The sequence below is a fragment of the Herpailurus yagouaroundi genome, unplaced genomic scaffold, assembly GCF_014898765.1.
Source record: "Herpailurus yagouaroundi ecotype Mexico unplaced genomic scaffold, PumYag 203, whole genome shotgun sequence".
Taxonomy (NCBI): Eukaryota; Metazoa; Chordata; class Mammalia; order Carnivora; family Felidae; genus Herpailurus; species Herpailurus yagouaroundi.
In genome coordinates this window covers 29,213,504-29,232,555 of record NW_024412434.1, presented here as the reverse complement: position 1 = coordinate 29,232,555, position 19,052 = coordinate 29,213,504, and the positions used below count along the sequence as shown (strand labels likewise).

General features: G+C 45.2%; 1 protein-coding gene and 1 long non-coding RNA gene across 2 annotated transcripts in view; both read right to left on the bottom strand.

Moving 5' to 3' along the window:
- On the bottom strand, positions 1-6,770 carry LOC121014861 (uncharacterized). Its single transcript, XR_005783468.1, has 2 exons — positions 6,634-6,770; positions 1-210 (listed from the first exon to the last, which is right to left on the bottom strand). It is a non-coding gene; the product is annotated as an uncharacterized LOC121014861 (long non-coding RNA).
- Positions 6,771-7,769: 999 nt separating this feature from the next.
- The window catches only part of IL15RA (interleukin 15 receptor subunit alpha), a 52,606-nt gene continuing 41,323 nt past the window's right edge, over positions 7,770-19,052 (bottom strand). The window contains exons 6-8 of the mRNA XM_040450955.1: positions 18,625-18,657; positions 13,063-13,135; positions 7,770-10,113 (exon numbers count right to left, since the gene is read on the bottom strand). Coding sequence (XP_040306889.1) covers positions 9,942-10,113; positions 13,063-13,135; positions 18,625-18,657 — 278 coding nt within the window. The 3' untranslated portion in view covers positions 7,770-9,941. The remainder of the gene's footprint in view (positions 10,114-13,062; positions 13,136-18,624; positions 18,658-19,052) is intronic.

Genomic DNA, 19,052 nt, shown 5'->3' with positions numbered 1-19,052 from the left:
CAAGGAAATTGTGAATTCTTTAATAAATTAAAGCAACAGGCTGTGGTGAGAAAAAGCAGTGATTGTGAACTCACTCAGCGGCACATAGCTGTGCTTTCATAGGCTTGCTGATGTCAGTGTGTGTGATGGAGGCCGGGAAACGTGTGGACGTGTGACTGGCAGGAACGTGTTCAGTCTTCAGCTTCCGTAGTAAGATGTCGGCTACAGTGCCTGAAATTGAAAAATGGAAGTAGAAGTCAGTAAGAGCTTAGAGATAAAGACAGGTGTACCACACCAATCAGCTAAAAGATTTTTTTTAAGGTTTTTGTTTTGTTTTTGAGAGAAAGAGAGTGTGAGCAGGGGAGGAGCAGAGAGAGGGAGCGAGGGAATCCCAAGCAGGCTCCATGCTATCAGCACAGAGCCCGACGCGGGGTTCGAACCCATGAATTGTGAGATCGTGACCTGAGCTGAAATCAAGACTCGGATGCTTAACTGACTGTTGTCACCCAGGTGCCCCCAGCTAAAAGATTTTTAAACCATTTCCTTTTGGGAGGGGGAGATAGAGAGGTGGGGTGCTTTTCCAGTAAAGTATCTTATATCCCTGTTGGCTTAAATCCTGCCTTTATGGCAGACCTTTAGAATATGGGTCGGCAGTGAAAAAATGGGACACGGTCCATGTAGACGAGTCTCAAGTGAGGCTGGGAAGAGGTAAGACAGTGGATGGGGGATGATGGGGCTTCAGGGAGGGGAGTTGGTTTTTAAAGTGTAAGAAACGTGAACACGCGTCATGCTGAGTGGAACTAGCAGAGGGGCTGATGGAGGGTATGGGCGAGGGGCGTTGGTTGATGGTTAGGGTGAGGGCTGGGATGTGAGATGTAAAGGAAGCACGTATAAATGGTTAAGGAGGAAGTTCATTTAGCTGTCACTAACTAGTTTGAGGCTGGTGTAGAGGACACGCATAGAAGCGGATAGCACAGGCTCCAGACACTGTCCCCAGACAGATGAAGACCCCACACGTACCCCTTTCTGAGGTCTCTTTCATGAAAGACCTAGGCCTTGGGCTGTGAGGGGTTCAGGGCATTTGGACAGGGACTCCCTCCCTGGGCTACATGGTTACAGAATCTCCAAGAGAGCCCAGCAGGGCCGTCCCTCGTGCTCCTCACCACCAGTCATTTTATATGGTTTCCGTTCCTAGTGGTTTGGACAAAAAGGTAGAATAGACGGAGAGAGAGGAGTTTCAGCCTTAGATGCCTTTGCTTGCTTCTTCCATTTGCTGCTTTAGCAATGTCGCCAACATATCCAAAATGCAGCTCTGGGTTTCTTCCCCTGCGCCAACCGGGTCCTCCCCTCAGCCTTCTCCACATCAGCACAGGCACCATCACCCAGATCCTTTTGACCTTACCCCTAATGGATCTTGAGTCCATTTCTCCCCATCATCCCATCTCTTCGGCCAGCGCTCTCGTCTCTCCGGGCCCAGTGGCCACATCCAGCAGTGGCTCCATGCCTTTGCCCTGGCTCATCTCTTCAACTCTCCATGTGGAAGGACACAGCGTCTTAAAATGAAGGCTAAATTGTGTCCCTGCTTCTTTTAAGCCCCTGCTTAAAACCCTCCAGGGGCTTCTTGCTGCAGCTAGAATGTCAGTCTGACTTGAGTTCCAGGCAGAAAAGACCTCTTGGCAAAGCCACATTTTCTGGCCCACACTCGCCCAAAGCTCATCTATCACGGGCCTTACCAATGGCCCCAGAAGGAGCCAACACGATATCAACACCTTGGTTTTGTTTTCCTTTTTTAAACATGTGATTCAATGGTTGTGGATCTTTTTAAGTGATCATTTCCCCAGTGGTACATTTTCCTAATCTGGACCTGTGGTAAGACAGTAACATTTTAATCTGTCGTTTCACAGCTACTTAACAGGGACATCAGCTTTCTAGCCTGAAGTCGTGGGGACCTTTCTCCCTACCTACCCTCTGTTCTACCTCCTCTGCTCAGCCAGTTCCCCATGTTAGGGTCTGTTAGAATATCTCCACTTTCTATTACCGAATTCAGTACCGGATTTTGTATCACTTTTTGGGCCGTAACCCAAAATAAAGACTCTAAAAGGCATTGAACAAAAAATGTTACGATTTTACCCAGGGTCTTTTGCCTCTGTCATTCTTCGTGTCCGCTTTGCCCCAGCTGACTTCTCTGCTATTTGCAGAAGTTTGGGGCACTGTGTCCAGACGCAGCAGTGACAGAAGAAAGCCTATGTCTTCTGTGTCTCTCAGGAGTGGGGAAACCTTTCCCAAAAGCTTCCCTAGCAGACCTCACACCTCACTGGTCAGAACCGGGTCACCTGCCCGTTCCTAAACCAATCACTAAGGAGGGAGATGGCTTTATGTAATAAGCAGTTGCTTTCCTAGAGTTTGAGACGTCATCTTCCTCTGATGTGCGTGGCTGTGTGGACAAGACTAAAGACCTATGTGTTTGAGGAGGAAGGAGAGGGGGAGAGGGGTAGGCAGCCCAGCACCTGGCTGTACGGTATATAAACACATCTCAGTTACAAAACACCTCCTACGTGGTAGACACACTTAGGACCTCATGTGCCTTATTCCACGAGGTCTCCACAACTAAGCGGGAGGAACAGTGGCAGAACAGATTCTGGAGTGGCGGGCCCAGGCTGTGGCGCTCGGCGGCATGTAGGTGAGAGCTTGGGCTCAAACTCAAGTGCCGCATCCAAACCCACGGTATTTCCGCTACCACCATGGGAACGGTTGGAACAGCCACTCTTCAAAAAAAAAAACCAAACAAACAAAAACAAAAAACAACTATGTTTCTTAACAGCCAAGTGCATAGAAGGCTTTCAGATGTTCTCAGCCATGGAATTCTCCAAATTTGACTCCTAGTTAAAGAGTATAGCAGCTGTAATTAGGTGGGACTCAGGGTGGCAACTAGAACGTTTTCTTTTTTTTCTTTTAATTTTTTTTAAGTTTGTTTATTTTTGACAGAGACAGAGTGCGAGCATGAGCTGGGGAGGTGCAGAGAGAGAGAGAGGGAGACACAGAATCCGAAGCAGGCTCCAGGCTCCAAGCTGTCAGCACGGAGCCTGACGCGGGGCTCGAACTCACGAACCGTGAGATCGTGACCTGGGCTGAAGTCGGATGCTTAACTGACTGAGCCACCCAGGCGCCCCTAACTAGAATGTTTTCTAAGCTTCCCCTCCCCCCAGTAGCACCCAAGGTGTTTCTGGAAACTAAGGCTTCTCGAAACATGCTGAGACATCAGCAGCCACTTGCAGCCAGGCGGCCCTCGACCACTAGGAATTAGAGCAGCCTGTGTGCCCTCCAGGTCACCTTTCCTCAAAGGGGATTTTGAAGATTACACACTTATTTTGTACTTCATGCTTTTGGCTCTCTGCCCAGAGAATTGAAAAAACACCCCTGGAAAGGTAACCATCTGCGTTCGCGGTGATGGTGTCTGCCAGAAAGGGGCTGTTGGGTAGAGCCAGTGATGTGGGGGAAGACCCCAGTGTTCTGATCACATTCAAGCCCTGTGAGCCCTTTGCTCTTAAAGGCTCCGTTTGTTTCAGTTTGTTGAACATGTAGTTGCTGAGCAATCTTCCTGGAGCCCCCGCTCGGAATCTGCCATCTGCCTGACTCGCTCCTGTCAGCCCCACAGATAGCCCGTCCACCAGCCGCCTCACTCTTCCTTTTCTGAACGTACCATTCCCTGTTGAGGACCCTCCCTGCTTGTTTCTGTTTATTTAAGTCTCGTCCATTCTTCATCATAAGTCCCATTACATCTAAAATGCTTCTCAAACATCCAGCCCTTTTAGTAATTTCTTCCTTCCCTGAACTTCTGTAACATTACTGCGTTCATGACTCACGTGGCATATACAGCGACTGAACTTGTGGTGTGAGGTTTTTGTTATTTTTTAATGTTTATTTATTTGTGAGGGGGGCTGGTGGGAGAGGGAATGCACACGCTAGCGGGGGAAGGGCAGAGAGAGAGGGAGACAGAATCTGAAGCAGGCTTCAGGCTCTGAGCTGACAGCTCAGAACGTGGGGCTCGAACCCATGAACCTCGAGATCATGACCTGAGCTGAAATCAAGAATCCAACACTTAACTGACTGAGCCACCCAGGCACACCTGTTTTGCTTTGTTTTGATAGATCTTTCTTTTTGGCCAGGCTGTAGGCATGTCAAGGATAAGTACCAGGTTTTCAATTTCAGCATCTCTAGTGTCTAGAGAAAGAGGGGAGAGACACATGCCCTTTACAGAGCACTTTCGAATGTCTCTTTTGATCCTCACCTACATGAGAAGGACAAAACATGTGTTATCTCCACTTCAAAGATGGAATGTCAGTCTGTGTAGTGTAAGGGATTCTTCCAAGGTGACGAGGCCAGCAAACGGTAGGAGGACAGCTTGGCCTCAGGTTTTCTAAGTCCTGTGCTCCTTCTACTATACAAAGGTAGTATTAAGCAAATGCCACATTTATAGGGCACATAACGTCATAGGAGCTCAGAGGTAGATGATCTTGTATATTTGGGTAGTTCATGAAGGCCTCCTGGAGAAGGTAGAAATCGAGCTGCCTCTTGAACAGTAGGTTGGACAAATGACTGAGTATGGCAAAAGACTGACAGATGAGTTGAGACTGTGAGCAATGTGCCCAGCCCACGAGGACACAGTGGGACAGTTCCCGGGAAGCACTGGGAAGTGCAGCGAGGGAGGCAGCATGGAGCGGGGTTCTGGAAGGCCTATGTGGGAGCCGAGTCTCCACTCTTGCAGATCAGGAGTTGGGGGTGGGTCTCTAGGAGAATAAGCATCCTCCTGCAAGAGGACTCCTCAGCCAAGGAGGTAGGAACACCATTACCGGACAGAACCGGGGCTGCTTCTGAGGACAGATGGGGTAAGTGGGGAGTGGGGATACCGGAACCCTCTGAATTTTCCCCCATATCTTCATTCCAGTGTTACCCAATCAGTGCTCTGCCTTTCAGCTGAGAAACCTGGCAGGGCTGTAAACTCAGCTACTGTTACTCAACAGCATGAGGATTCAGAATCTTAAGTTGGGTCTCCAGCCCTCTTGGCCTTGATCTCTGAAGGATGACATTCAGCCTGGTTCTAGAAGCCTCTAGGTTTCAGTCTGTGGCTTGAATTGAGACTTTGAGGATTTGAGCTTGTTACTCTCTTTTCTAAGTCATTCACTGCCACTGATAGTGGCCACCCATCGGCGGCCTTGGGTTTCCTTACCCATAGTGTTTTGGGATGGCAGCAGCTTGATTTCTACCTTCTCCAGGCCTTCATGAACTACCCAAATGTACATGTGGTCTCCAAGAGCTGGGCCTTCTGTGGGCGTGCCATGTCAGGTAACTTCCGGGGAACTCATTCTCGGCGTGCTGTGGGCTGCTAGGTTCCCACCTCAGAATATCAGCAGGATTTCCACTACTTTCTACCCTCCTGAAGGCAGATACCCTCATTTCCCTACTCCTCTGTAATTTGCAATATGCTATCCTGGCACCGAATTCCCTATCGGTTAGGAACTTTTCAGTGACAAGTAATGACAATGGAATCTGTCCCATGGGAAAAAGAAAACGAACGTCGGGGGCCATAGAACCATGGGGAGTTGGAGGATTCGGTTGCAAAAATGGATGGAGACTAAAGCCAAAATCTGCTGAGCCAAGAAACAGGATGACAACCATCCAATGGGGTTGAAGCATCGCCAAGGTGCTGCTTTTTAATTTTTTTTTTTCAACGTTTATTTATTTTTGGGACAGAGAGAGACAGAGCATGAAGGGGGGAGGGGCAGAGAGAGAGGGAGACACAGAATCGGAAACAGGCTCCAGGCTCTGAGCCATCAGCCCAGAGCCCGACGCGGGGGCTCGAACCCGCGGACCGCGAGATCGTGACCTGGCTGAAGTCGGACGCTTAACCGACTGCGCCACCCAGGCGCCCCAGGTGCTGCTTTTTAAGTTCTGTTGTGCTCATTCATTCTGTATTCAAGTTTCTGAGTGCTAACTAGGTGAGGGTGTCTGGTGGGCCTGGGTTGGAGCTGCACACCCCTGTGGGAACAGGAGAGGGGATATCCGCCTCTAGGTTGGTGGGCAGTAAGGCCCTCCCACACAGTAAGCACAATGGTGGGCCCCCAAAATTGTAGAAGAAGGAGTGTTATATCCCAGGTAGCTAAAAACAACAAAAGAATGGGTAGATTTACAGATAGGCCCCAAGGGGAGAAAAGCATGAACCAGACTTCCACGTATATGTAGTGTCATACGTTCATAAATTCTGGGAAAATAAATTCCCACAGGCTTGTGGGAAAACAAGTAAACTCAAGATTCTCCTAACATTCTTGATATTCTGAGGCTAAGACGTGGCAGTCTCAGCTAATAGTAAAGGTCATTCCTTGGTGAAGAAAATGGATTGGGCAGTTAGAAACATGGAGAGATCCTTACATGTGCTCTTTTGGTCCCTGTCCTCTTACTTCCTAATGTCTAGAAGAAGGTTTAAAAAGAAGAGAGTAAAAATCTTATTTATTGATCACGAAAAAGCAAGACAAAGTAACAAAGATGACGGGCAATCAATTTTCTTCATGGCAAATATTGTGGAAGACAGGAAATGAGAGAGGAGAAAACAATGTGAATGACTCAGATTTACAGATGTTGTCTGGGCTAAAGGCTTACCGGTTGTAGAACTTTCAAATCCTTTTGAGTCCTATATACTTTTTCCACTAAAAAAAAAAAATAATAATAAAAAGATTGACTCTTCTTAGTACCTTGTGGGTATCCCTGGATTCATTTGTTAATTCATGCATCTGACATTTATTGGCATTTACTGAGTGCCAAGGATCGAAAGACAAATTGCATTTCTTTGATGGCTCTGGAAGGTACTGTGGTAGATAGTCTCCAAAGATGGCTTCCATTGATTCCTTTTGTTGTTGAACCCCCACCCCCACCCTGCCCCTTGAACCTGGCTGCCTGGTGACTTGCTTTGGCCAATAAAATGCAACAGAAGTGACCTGTGGCAGTCCCTAGCCTTTAAGGGGTCTGGCAGTTGCTTCTTTCAGTTACCATGTAACAGTCTGATCACCCAATGGCCACCATGCTGTGAGGAAGCCCCAGCCAGCCCGGAAGAGTGCTGGTGCACCTGGTGAGCCAGCAAAACCTTCTTAGACCTTGCAGCCCAGCCCAGCCCAGCCCAGCCCAGCCCAGCCACGCTGAATGCAGCCCAGTGAGTGCATCTAGTTGATGCCACATAAGCACCGGCTGAGCCCAGTTGGCCCCCAGAGATAACAGTGGTAGCTGAAAGCTTCCGTGATTTGTTTTGCAGCAACAGATGAGTGGAGGAAGTAGCATGATACCAGGTCAGTTGGCAGGACCTTCCCAGGTGGAAGGGATCTGAGGCTTTCAGGTAGCATAGGAGTGATTCTGGAGAACTCTGGTGTGCAGCCTACTGGTAGAGGGGAGGTGGGAGGGATTAGGAAGGGCGCCTGATGCAAGGGAAGAGGTGCGCCTCAGACCCTGACCGGGTACTGCTTACTGCTTACTTACACCTGCCCTTCCGTAGGTTGTCGCTACTCTCTGGGCACTCCTGCTCACCTCCAGGTCCCATGTGTACTCCCAACCGAACCCTCGGGGTATCGGTCAAGTTCTGTTTATGTGTAAAATGGGGATAGAACTCTGAGGCAAGTGGTTGGCACTGACAGGGAAGGATGGGGAGACTGGATGCAGAAAGACAAGAGGCTGAGTGTCACCAACATCGCCTCCTTTATAGCTCTGCCTGAGAACAGGCTACCCTGTGTCAGAGAATATTGCCATACTTCAGTTAAGAGCATTTTAATTTATTTTTCCAGCATTTGGTAATCACCTGCAGGGCACTGCATCAGTCCCTGAAAATTCAAAGATGAAAACAGTTCCTAATTTCAAGATGTCCATCGCTGCTCAGGGGGTAAATTCTCGGGCCGTGGTATGTTTTGGCATCATACAAGTTACTTAAACATGTCCCTAGGAGAACTGCACCACCCAGTAGGAGAATTCATTTTACCTCTTCACTTAAAAAACAAACAAACAAAAAAAACCACTTATTTATTCACCCTCACCCTCCTGGCCTCCACCCTTCCAGACCTCCAGACCTCAGCTCCACCCGACGCTGCTTGCTTCTGGGTCTAGATCTACTTTTCTAGATCTATTTTTTTGTCGTGCAATTTCCCCAGCTTGAACTTGGTTGGTGCCTCATGGATCACAGACTTATTCTGTGATGGACCTGAACCAGGTGATTCTACAGCTTAGAAATGGGCCCCCAGAGGTCATCGTATTATTTTCCAAAGATGACAGTGAAGTGGAACCGCAGACCCCTGAAGTGGCCATGTGACTCACCCCTCGTACAGCCACAGACACCTTTCAGAATTCTGGCTCTGCTGAACATCTGCCAGCTTGTGTGTGTGTAAGTTGTGTCTTCTGTCAGATTGGTTTTTAAGACAAGGGCCAAACTCTTAAAACTTCTTATAAAGAACAAAATGGATCCAGTTAATGGTGAACTCTAGAAACACAGGGCTGAAGAGAGAAGCAAAAAGTCGCAACGGTCAGGTTCAGGATAATCAAGTATGGAGCCCGACGGCAATGAACATGGCTCAGCTCGTGCGTGGCAGTGAGTTTCCTCTCGTTCGAAAAGAGAATCGCAGAGAGTGAAAAAGGGTGTGGCTTTAAAATCCCAGCTCTGGCCATTTGAAATTCCTACCCTCCCTTCCCTTTTGATGAAACCATCTAAAGCGATGACGGGAAGTTGGTAAGGAATGGATACTTTGAGAGCTTCTGGAGGCACGGGGATGCTTGCTGCCGTAGCCTGTGCCCCACTGCCCGGATGCTGGCGGTGGCTCCCTGGCTGCCCCTGGCTATGCGTGAGGCGGCTCATGGCCCGTTTATAGTGGGGACTGCTCCTCTCCTACCCCACTGCCCTTCCTAAATTTCATCCAAGCTGGCATCAGTGGAGCCATGTGACCTTGGGCAAGTCAACTGCTATCGGCCTCAATTTTCTCATCGATAAAAGGAGGAGGTGAGATTAGGCCTGTGATTTTTATAAATACATGTTCTAAAGGAAAGAAAGAGAACAACACAGGGAAAGAGACTGTGTGCGCCAGGCACACCTGGGCCATAACCTGTTGCTTCTCACATGGAGATCTTATTAGAGATTTTCCAGAACTGAGATCAGATCCAGATTTAGGCAAGATTTTTTTTTTCTACTTTTAGAAAGAGAGGCCGAGCTCCACCATTTGGGGCTCTGTATTCCCCTGCTTTCTCCTTTTCTTTCTTTGTGGTAGGTTTCTCCTCAGTGATTCTTTCAGTGCACTATTTTTTTTTTTTTGTATTGAAAATAGACATTTTGTTTATACAAGGTACAATTTCAAAATAACAGTTATAAAATATGTAGCTATAATTGACAAGGAGTATAAATAGAAAAAGGTATATATGGGAAATGTCACTGAGTTCAGTTTCCTTCTTTCTGAATCCTTAAATCAAGAGGACTCACTGGGCACAGTACCTCTTTGCTCCTTTTCAGTGCATGCAGAGCACCTAACTGGAGAGACGGTGTAGGAGCTACGATGATGTCATCATCCTCGCAGCCGTCTCATAAGGCAGGAGGAGCCGCATAATTCTCTTCCAGCCACAGGTGTATTTATTTCTCTTCTTTGTGAACTGCAAGTCGGGATGTGGGATGGAATAGTCAAGCTGATGAGCTCTCCTGAATAAATGTCTTAATGAAGTAAAAGGAAGGCCGAGGTGTCCAGCCACTCCCAGGAAAGCTTCAAGTGCCAGGACTTTAGGAAGTCAGCCCTACTCCTGAGACAGGGCATCCTGAGACTGGAGAGGCTAGAAATACAGGAGGTGTCTCGGCTGGCCATGGTCAATAAAATGACACCAACATGTTTGTTTTATCATCCTGACGGGCTCTTTGCTGGCACCCAACACCTGAGTCTTTCCTTGGACCTCTTCAGCTAGGGAAGAGTTGGCATCCTTGCTTCAGCCTTGGCTGCCCTCAGCTTCCCCCTGGAGTTTCCTAGGTTGTGTGCTTGGTTTTCTGCATCCTCGTCTCTGCCGTTGGTTCCCCCAGTCATTGGTATCTCTTCCATGTTCTCCATTGCAACAGTGTGTATCTGCGAAGTTTGCCTGTAAAGCAGGTAATTCACAGGTTTTGAAAAGAGGAGAGGGTTGTCCGCAAACGAGTCAACAGATGGTTCCTATTGAACACTCAGATGGAGAAGGCCTAGATCGCTTCCATCCACAGATGGAATTTAAACCTTAGTTTGGTATTTTAATGCCCTCATCCGCTAAATATTCACCATGCTGTTGGAGCCACTCACCCCCTCTTTTCCCTCTGCTAAATAGCAGTAGTCAAATGGCAGGAACAAAAAGGAAAGAGTCCTGGGAGCCTGGGGAAGCCAGACAAGATCGTCTTGATGAAAATGATGCGATATTTATAAAGCTTTTAAAACAGTTCTTGGCACTTTGTACGTGTTAAAGAAACAAATATATTAATCAGTTCCTGAGTCACCAAGAGTAGGGGAGGCAGAGTCTTAATTCCACATGTTTCCCTGTCACTGTTTTCTTTAGGCCCTGAGTTTCTGGGTCAGCAGTTTTCTTCCATGGATTATATCATGTACCTCTTGAGGATAGGCAAGTCTAGGGCATTTCAAAGTAAACACTTTGAATCCAAACAAGGCCAAAACGTGAATTTGAAGAGCTATATCCACCCTAAGCTCACTGCAGTTACTGTTTACAATAGCCAAGATACGGAAGCAACCTAAGTGTCCGTTGACTGATGAATGGGTAAAGAAATGCTATGTAGATACAATGGAATATTACTCAGCCATAAAAAAGAATGACATCCTGCCATTTGCAACAACACAGATGGACCTAGAGGGCATTATGCTACGTGAAATAAGTCAGACAGAGAAAGATACCATATGATTTCACTTATATGTGGAACCTAGAAAACAAACATGGACAAACAAAACATACGTGTGGGTATAGAGAACAAACTGGTGGTTGCTAAAGGTGAGGGGCTAGTGGCCAGCAGGTGAAATAGGTGGAGGGGATTAAGAGGTACAGACTTCAGTTATAAATTAAATCATGGGGATGTCATGTACAGCATGGGGAATGTAGTCAATGATATTTGTAATAACTTTGTACCATGTCGGGTAGTAAGCAGACTTAGCATGGAGATCATATCATAAATCATAAAAATACTGAATCACTATGATGTACACCTGAAACGAATTGGATATTGCATGTCAACCATACTTCAATAAAAAAATAATACAGTACATAAGCACTTTGAGCTCCTTGGAGTGAGAGCTAGACTATGGATCAGGACTCTAGGCCAATGTACTGAAAATAATTTGCTAAAAGCCAATTTGTTGAGTGACAAATCTACCTAATAACCTACTTGCAAAAAAAGAACTTTATGGCAAAGAATTGATTCACCAAATGACCAAGTAGTTATTATGCTTTTCAGGTTTATCAATTCTTCTTAAAGATACATTTATGAATATTTCCTTATAGTCAGTGAATATTGATATTTTCATCTTATAAGCATACTTATTAGCCATATATACCAAATATACAAAGTCTTTTAAGATTCTCTTTTTAATGTGTTCTTAAAAAAGACTATGTATACTTTTTTAAGTCAATATAGTTACTCATTATAATCTCTTAAGAATGTAACTCCAAATACAACAGCTCATGTGGAAATTTAGTTACAGTGATATTTTGAAAATCCTTTAAAAGTCATTTTTGATTTTGCCAGCATTTGAGCATTTTTGGGATTGTTTTGACAGATTTTTGAGTAACACATCAAACTTAGTGTGTTAATTTCTAAACGATCTGTGAGGTTTCTGGCACCTCTTTTGGTTGAGGTGGTATTACCAGCTTTTGAAGATTGATGTGAATATTTAGGTGACTTTTTCGTTGTGGCTTTATAGCAGTATTTCATGGAATATTCATGTTGCCAGAGTCAGGCTCAAAGGATGATATAATCTTTATACTGATAAATTTAGCAAAGAATATTTTATGACTAGTGACTAAATAGTTTCAGCAAACTTGATTTCCATTGTTCATTGTGTAATGCTGAGGAAGGATCCAGAACAGCCATAGCAATATGGAATGCTGGAACACTGGTTATTAATTAATAGGAGTATAAAATTAAGACTAATATGCCATTTGAGGCTTTAATGAAAATGATACAAGTACCTAAAGAGTAGAAAAATAATGAAAACTCTGGGGCACCTGGGTGACTCAGTTGGGTGAGCATCCGACTTGGGCTCAGGTCGTGATCTCATGGTTCATGGGCTGGAGCCCCGTGTCGGGCTCTATGCTGACAGCTCAGAGCCTGGAGCCTGCTTCGGATTCTGTGTCTCCCTCTCTCTGCCCCTCCCCCAGTCATGCTCTGTCTGTCTCTCTCTCTCTCAAAAATGAATAAACATTTAAAAAATATATAAAAACTCAAATTTCAGCAAGTGGCAGAAGATGTACTCTACCCATGAAATGTATATATTGCAAGAAAATATACTTGTGAACGTAGCATAAGAGCTGCATCCCCATCAACTTAAGTTATTTGGCACGCTTTCCTTCCAAAAAGGAAAGAAAACTTTTCTGTTTCTGACTGGGGGCCTGCGGACTGTCTTGGAAAAAGTGAGGGGTGTCCCGGGGCTGGCTCCCCTTTGGGCCAGTACAGAAGGGGGTGCGTACAAGAGCCTGCCTCAGTAGCCGGGAAAGGAGTCCTTCCTTTGCGAGGGCAGGCCCGGAGTCTTTTTTAAAAAAATTTTTTTTCAACCTTTATTTATTTTGGGGACAGAGAGAGACAGAGCATGAACGGGGGAGGGGCAGAGAGAGAGGGAGACACAGAATCGGAAACAGGCTCCAGGCTCCGAGCCATCAGCCCAGAGCCCGACGCGGGGCTCGAGCCCACGGACCGCGAGATCGCGACCTGAGCTGAAGCCGGACGCCTAACCGACTGCGCCACCCAGGCGCCCCCAGGCCTGGAGTCTTTAACGGTGCTGCTCTTTTCTCGGAGGAAGAGCAGAGTCTCGTCCAGCGTGATTCTCTTGCTCTACTCACCTGGATCTTTTGTAACACACCAGAAGTCCCACACATACTGCACAGAGCACGGCGACAGGCATGACGATGGCCGCTGTAAGAGAGCAGAGGTGAGCCGTCATGGCAGAAGTCCCGGGAGCAGGTTTACGTCTAAGAACTGGACAGTGTATGGCTCGCCTTCCTGCAGAGAGGTCCGAATGCCTTCCCAGCCGACCGACCGTTGTTAACATTTCTCGAGTTCTCTGTGGCCCAATGCACTCTACTTGTGGGCCAGAAGTGCATGCTTTCCCCACCGACGCCACCAGTGTAAACCGTACCCGTTCATGTTGTCCCCATCCCCTGCTCCTAATCCCATCCTTCCCAACGAGAGAGACACGGGGACAGGATGAGAAGGGAAGGCAAAAGCCTCAGAGTTCAAGGGCTGGGGTGGGAGTGTGTGGACAAGAAGCCATATCTGCTATGAAAGCCACAGTCAGAGAGCGGACAGGGCGAGGGTCCTCCTCCGTTGTCCCTGAGACATCCTCTCCTTTTTCGTCAGCTTCACAGAATCCTGATTTAGAAACCACAGCATGCGATGTAGCATATCTTCCAATTTCGCCTGTGTTGTTTTTTTATTTGCCTGTATTGTTTTTTGTTTTTTGGTTTTTTTATTGGCAACTATGGTGAGGAAGATGGTAAGGAGAATGAGGTGGTGTTCTAAGAGAGGTGTTACAGGTAAGAGGAGAATAAGATAATGGCTGAGGAGAAGGGAAAGATCCCGTCTTGGGCAAGTTGGAAGGCAGGGTCTCGAGTGGTGGGAGGCCAGTGGCTCTCGGCCATTTGAGATTTATTAGACAAGACAGGGACAGTGGGATCTCCTGGTAGCAAGAGGGCTTAGCCAGAGGACACAGTGAACCTTTTTTTTTTTTTTTAATGTTTTATTTATTTTTGAGACAGAGACAGAGCATGAGCAGGGGAGGGGCAGAGAGAGAGGGAGACACAGAATCCGAAGCAGGCTCCAGGCTCTGAGCTGTCAGCACAGAGTCCCACGCGGGGCTCGAACCCACGAACCGTGAGATCACGACCTGAGCCAAAGTCAGACGCTTAATTGACTGAACCCCAGGCACCCCTGTAGTAGTGTTTAAAACAATTTTTAGGGGCACGTGGGTGGCTCAGTCAGTTAAGCGACCGACTTTGCTCACGTCATGATCTCACTGAGTCTCCCTCTCTCTCTGACTCTCCCCCTGCTCTCTCTCTCTCTCTCTCTCTCAAAAATAAATAAACATTAAAAACCCACAATTTTTATATTAATCTCAATCTCTTATTAATAGAAAAATTAAATAAACTAGTAAATAAAATATATCCATCCAATGGAATATCATTCAGCTTTTAAAAATTATGAAATGAGGGGCACCTGGGTGGCTCAGTTGGTTAAGCGTCCAACTTCATCTCAGGTCATGATCTCACCGTCCATGGGTTCAAGCCCCATGTTGGGCTCTGTGCTAACAGCTCAGAGCCTGGAGCCTGCTTCGGATTCTGTGTCTCCCTCTCTCTCTGCCCCTCCCCTGCTCACGCTCTGTCTCTCTCTCTGTCTCAAAAATAAATAAAAACATTAAAAAAATGTTTTTTAATTATGAAATAAATCTGTATTTATTAACATGGAAAGATGTCCACAATATCTTAAGTGAAAAAAGCTGGTTGAGATAAAAATGAACCAAAAAAGAATCTCCAGTAGGCCAGATGTATGTCCATATGCACAGGACAGCCTTGAAGGATAGATCCCAAAGTATTAAGTCATGGTGGAATTGTAGGTAATCTTTACTTTCTTTTTTAAAACAAATTTCCTCTTTTCCTGACGTTGTTGACACGATACTGTCATCAGAAGACAGTAATGTTGTAAAAGCAAAACTACCTGTGCCTAAGTAAATAAAAATAAAATAGAAAAGTCCCAGAGGAAATAACGGGAAACATGGCAAATCAGTGAGAGATGTTTTGAGTTTTCAGACTTAACATTAATCATCATTATGACTAAAAACCAGAAATAAATTTCTAGGCAGAGATGGTGTACCCTAGGGTAAACTATTTCTTCACACTGACTAATAGGCTTGTTATGCATTTACTGTCCACGGAGGGATTTATTGGAAAAGGCCAGCTGATGTTAACTATGGTTCTACTTTCATAATGTGTCTTCCTGTTTCTTCTGAATGAGAACAGAATCTGCAGACTCCAAGTCCAGGGAGGGGAGGGCTCTTGAGCCGACGATACGACAGAGCAGTTTGAATTCAGTGACAAACTCAGATTCTTGGCCTCTTCCTCAATTATATCCAGGCAAACTGAGTAAAGAAACCGATACCAAAATCACTAAAATGATAGGTAAACGTATCAACTGGCAAGTTCCCCACCCTTTGGTGTTTCCTCGCGGGGTGCATGGGCTGGAGAAAAAGGAAGACAGAGAGGTCTGGTGAGCCAGAGGACAACAGAGGAGGATTTGAGTTGGGGGAGGGAGGAGAAAGAGTGGATTATTGCTTGGGAGGCCGAGAAAGGCCAGTAACTCCCTGCCCTGCCTTCATCCTACAGCGCATGCGGGTCTGACATAAGAGGTGGCCTTGGCAGCCAGTGGCCACTGTCCAGTGTGGATGATGAAAATGTCCCCTGAGAATATGGGGACTCACCATTCCTTAGCAGTCCCTGAAAACTAGGTCAGCCAAGGAGTGCTATTTGCCATGTGGCCATGACCAGAGTGCTGGTGTGCCTGTGTCCGAGGAAGGCAGTTTTGAAGTAAGAATATCAATTCATTATTCCTGGGCAGTGTTTCTCTGCTGTCTCTTACTGTGCTAAGCACATAACAAGTGTTGGGTTCAGAGTAGGCACTTAATAAACACGTAATTGATTGAATTAAACCCTTAAGGGTCCATAAATTGAAGTACTTCTGACCTGCTGTTTGCTTCTCAATGAGAAATCTGCATTTTATTGCAACTTAGGACCAATGTGGCACCGAGTAGAACTCGATTTATATTGAATAAACAGACGAATGATATAGAGCTAGCTCGTATTAAAGGCTGAGCATATCAACTGCAGCAAATTTATTTCTGATATGAAAGATGAGAGGTATGACAGTTTGAAAATCTAACTCTTCCCTCCCAGCATATTAAAGGGACGTGGCAGGGTGAACACTTGTCCTAGGCGACATTCTACCTTTTTATTTTACAATTGGGAGTCCTCAAGAATAGCCTAGCCAAGGATTGGAGACCAGATAGTTAGAATGAATGAATGAAATTATTGATTAAAAAGGCTGCCAAGTGAGCCTGTAGATATTTAAGACAATGAAATGATGAATCACACTTCCTAAACATTTATTAATAAATGTCCAAGTCCTCAACTTCACTTATTCATTTGCTGTTTATTAGGCATCTACCATTTACCATTTTCTGTTGAACTAAAAAAAAAAAAAGCAACTTTTAAAAGCTGTGATAATCATTTATATAGCTTAGTTTAAAAATGGTGATATCAGTGGTTCTCAATGGGCTGATTAAAATATTCACATTTGCTGAGCGACTACTACGGTAAAGCGTTTATATACCCTACAAACACTCTCAACTGCTTGCTTCTTCGTGCAGAAATAGCAACATTTACTGATGCTCAGGGAGCCAGTGAATGCCTCTGCCACTTGAACCTGACGGGTATACTCTTGGTCCACAGTACTGGGATATATATGACATAGTCGGAAGTCACCATCACTAAGTGTCTTTAGAAAACTAGCATGATTTCCATTTTAGCTTCCACCTTCTTAGGAGATAAAACTTAACGCCTAGTGAAGTATAACTCGTTTTTATTTCTTTGCTGACAATTATTTGATCTGTCTTGTTAAGTTAGGTGCTAACATGTTTATATTGAAGCGCCCTCGAAGAAGGAAATCTTATTCATATAACAGGAAAGATTTAAAGTTTTTGTTTGTTTTTTGTAATTCTCTGTATTTCCAAAGTTTCTTGCACGGAGCTATCAGACTATTGTAAGTGTTGAGTTAATGTGTATCACACGACACTTCAGAGTTTGGGAGAGAGTTTCTGATGTTTTAGTCCAGTGAAAGTCACGAACTGGAGAAATACATCATAAGATGATATCCCGTAGTAAAGTAGTTGTTTGAAAATCGACATAGAAAATATGGCCCCCAAATTTTATGTGTAGGGTTTTATCCTACAGATTTCTTTGCACATAGCCAAGTGATAGATAGAAGGCTTTCCAATTAATCACTGTTTGTAATGTAGCCGAGACTGTCAACAGTCACATGCCCATAGGGGGTTGGCTACACAAATTGTAGCCAATCCAGGTAGTGGAATATTTGGTAGCTGTTTTAAAGAATGAGGTGGTTTCTATGTGTTGATATGGAAGGATTTCCACGAGGTACCATTAGTTGAAAATGAACACAGGTGCAACACAGTGAAACTAAAATACCTAGCTAGCTAGCATCGTGTATCGATCCTCTCTGAAAGGATGCCCAGAAAGCTGGTAACAGGAGTAACTTTCTTCCTACAAGGGAATTTTCAGTTTAAGATGGGGCTTTTTGCTGTATATGTTTTTGTAATTTGTAATTTTTAAACCCCGGCAAATATTACCAATTCAAAAAAAATGAATAAAAAAAACTCTGTGGAAAAGTGAACGTAGTATATTACATAAGGAGAAAAATTAGGCTGGCTACTTGACTTACTGGTCACCTCTTACGTGATAAACATATTTTAGTTTCGATCTCTTGCCTTTGCATATAAGCTGTTGAAATGGCTGAAGCTGCTTGTTTTTTTTTTTTCCTAGATGACACTTGATGCAGATAAAATATAATCACAAAAATATGAGTCGTTCTCTAAGAGGATAACTCGTGAATAGAAAATAGAAATAAGTTGTGTTTTCTCTGCATAAATTACAGTGTTTTTTTTTTTTTTGGCTTATTGAAAACTTGTACAGACAAAAGTCTTAGTCTCTCTTACTACTTGCATTTCTGCCTTCTTTCTCTTCTTCTCTCTCCTCCCCTCCCTTCCTCTTTTTCTTTCCTCTTTTCCTTGCAAACACTTTTCCACTCTCCTCCTTAACACTCACCGGGACAGTCTCTTCCTCTCCTACGTTGAGTGTTGTGTGCATCTTGTGTAGACAGCAGCCTTTTATCCCAAGAAGTGTGGCCAGTCTTGCTGTAAAGTGCATGGGGCTAACACCCTGTGAGAGATTAATGCAGCTGACAGATGAATACCATCATGTTACTGATAGCCGCACACACGCTTGTGGTTCTCTGCTAAGTCTGGGATGAGTCTAGCCCGGCTTAGTGGAACTGAGTAGCTGAATGAGGAGGCCCTTTTGTGATGTGTCAGCTCTCTAGTTCCCACGTGTGTAGCCTGACAGAGAGAAGCTACCAGTATTGAGATAAACAGTCATGGTAGAATCCCATAAGAGGGTGATCCTATCTATGACTTATTATCTACACTGAGTCACTTTTGAGAGTGAAAGGGGCTGCGAGTGGCCATGCTGGGGCAGCAGGCATAAGCCAGGACTGTTCGGCACCCTGAGACTGAGGTCCTCAGGGCAGAAGCACTGCTAGGACCAAAAAAACAAAACACTTACCAGTCACAGTTCCGGAACTGTATGAATAGGTACCTGCAGAGAAGAGAGTGCAGTTCAGTTATTGCCGTAGTCCTAAAGGCACTCATTTCTCATTAAGCAGGAGGAATTCTAGACATTTTGGCTCCCATCTTAAAGCCTGAGAGAGTCATGGCTGGCGGAACCAAACTTCCGTTAGCAAAGAACAAGGGTAGTTTACTTAGCTGCTGGGCCATGCTTAAGGATCACATATGCCCTTTTGCACAGCAAAGGAAACCATCAACAAAACGAAAAGGCAACTTACTAAATTGGAGAAGCTATTTGCAAGCGACATAACTAATAAGGGGTTAATATCCAAAATGTATACATAACCTATACAACTCAACACACACACACACACACACACACACACACACACACACAATCCAATTAAAAATGGGCGGAGGACTTGA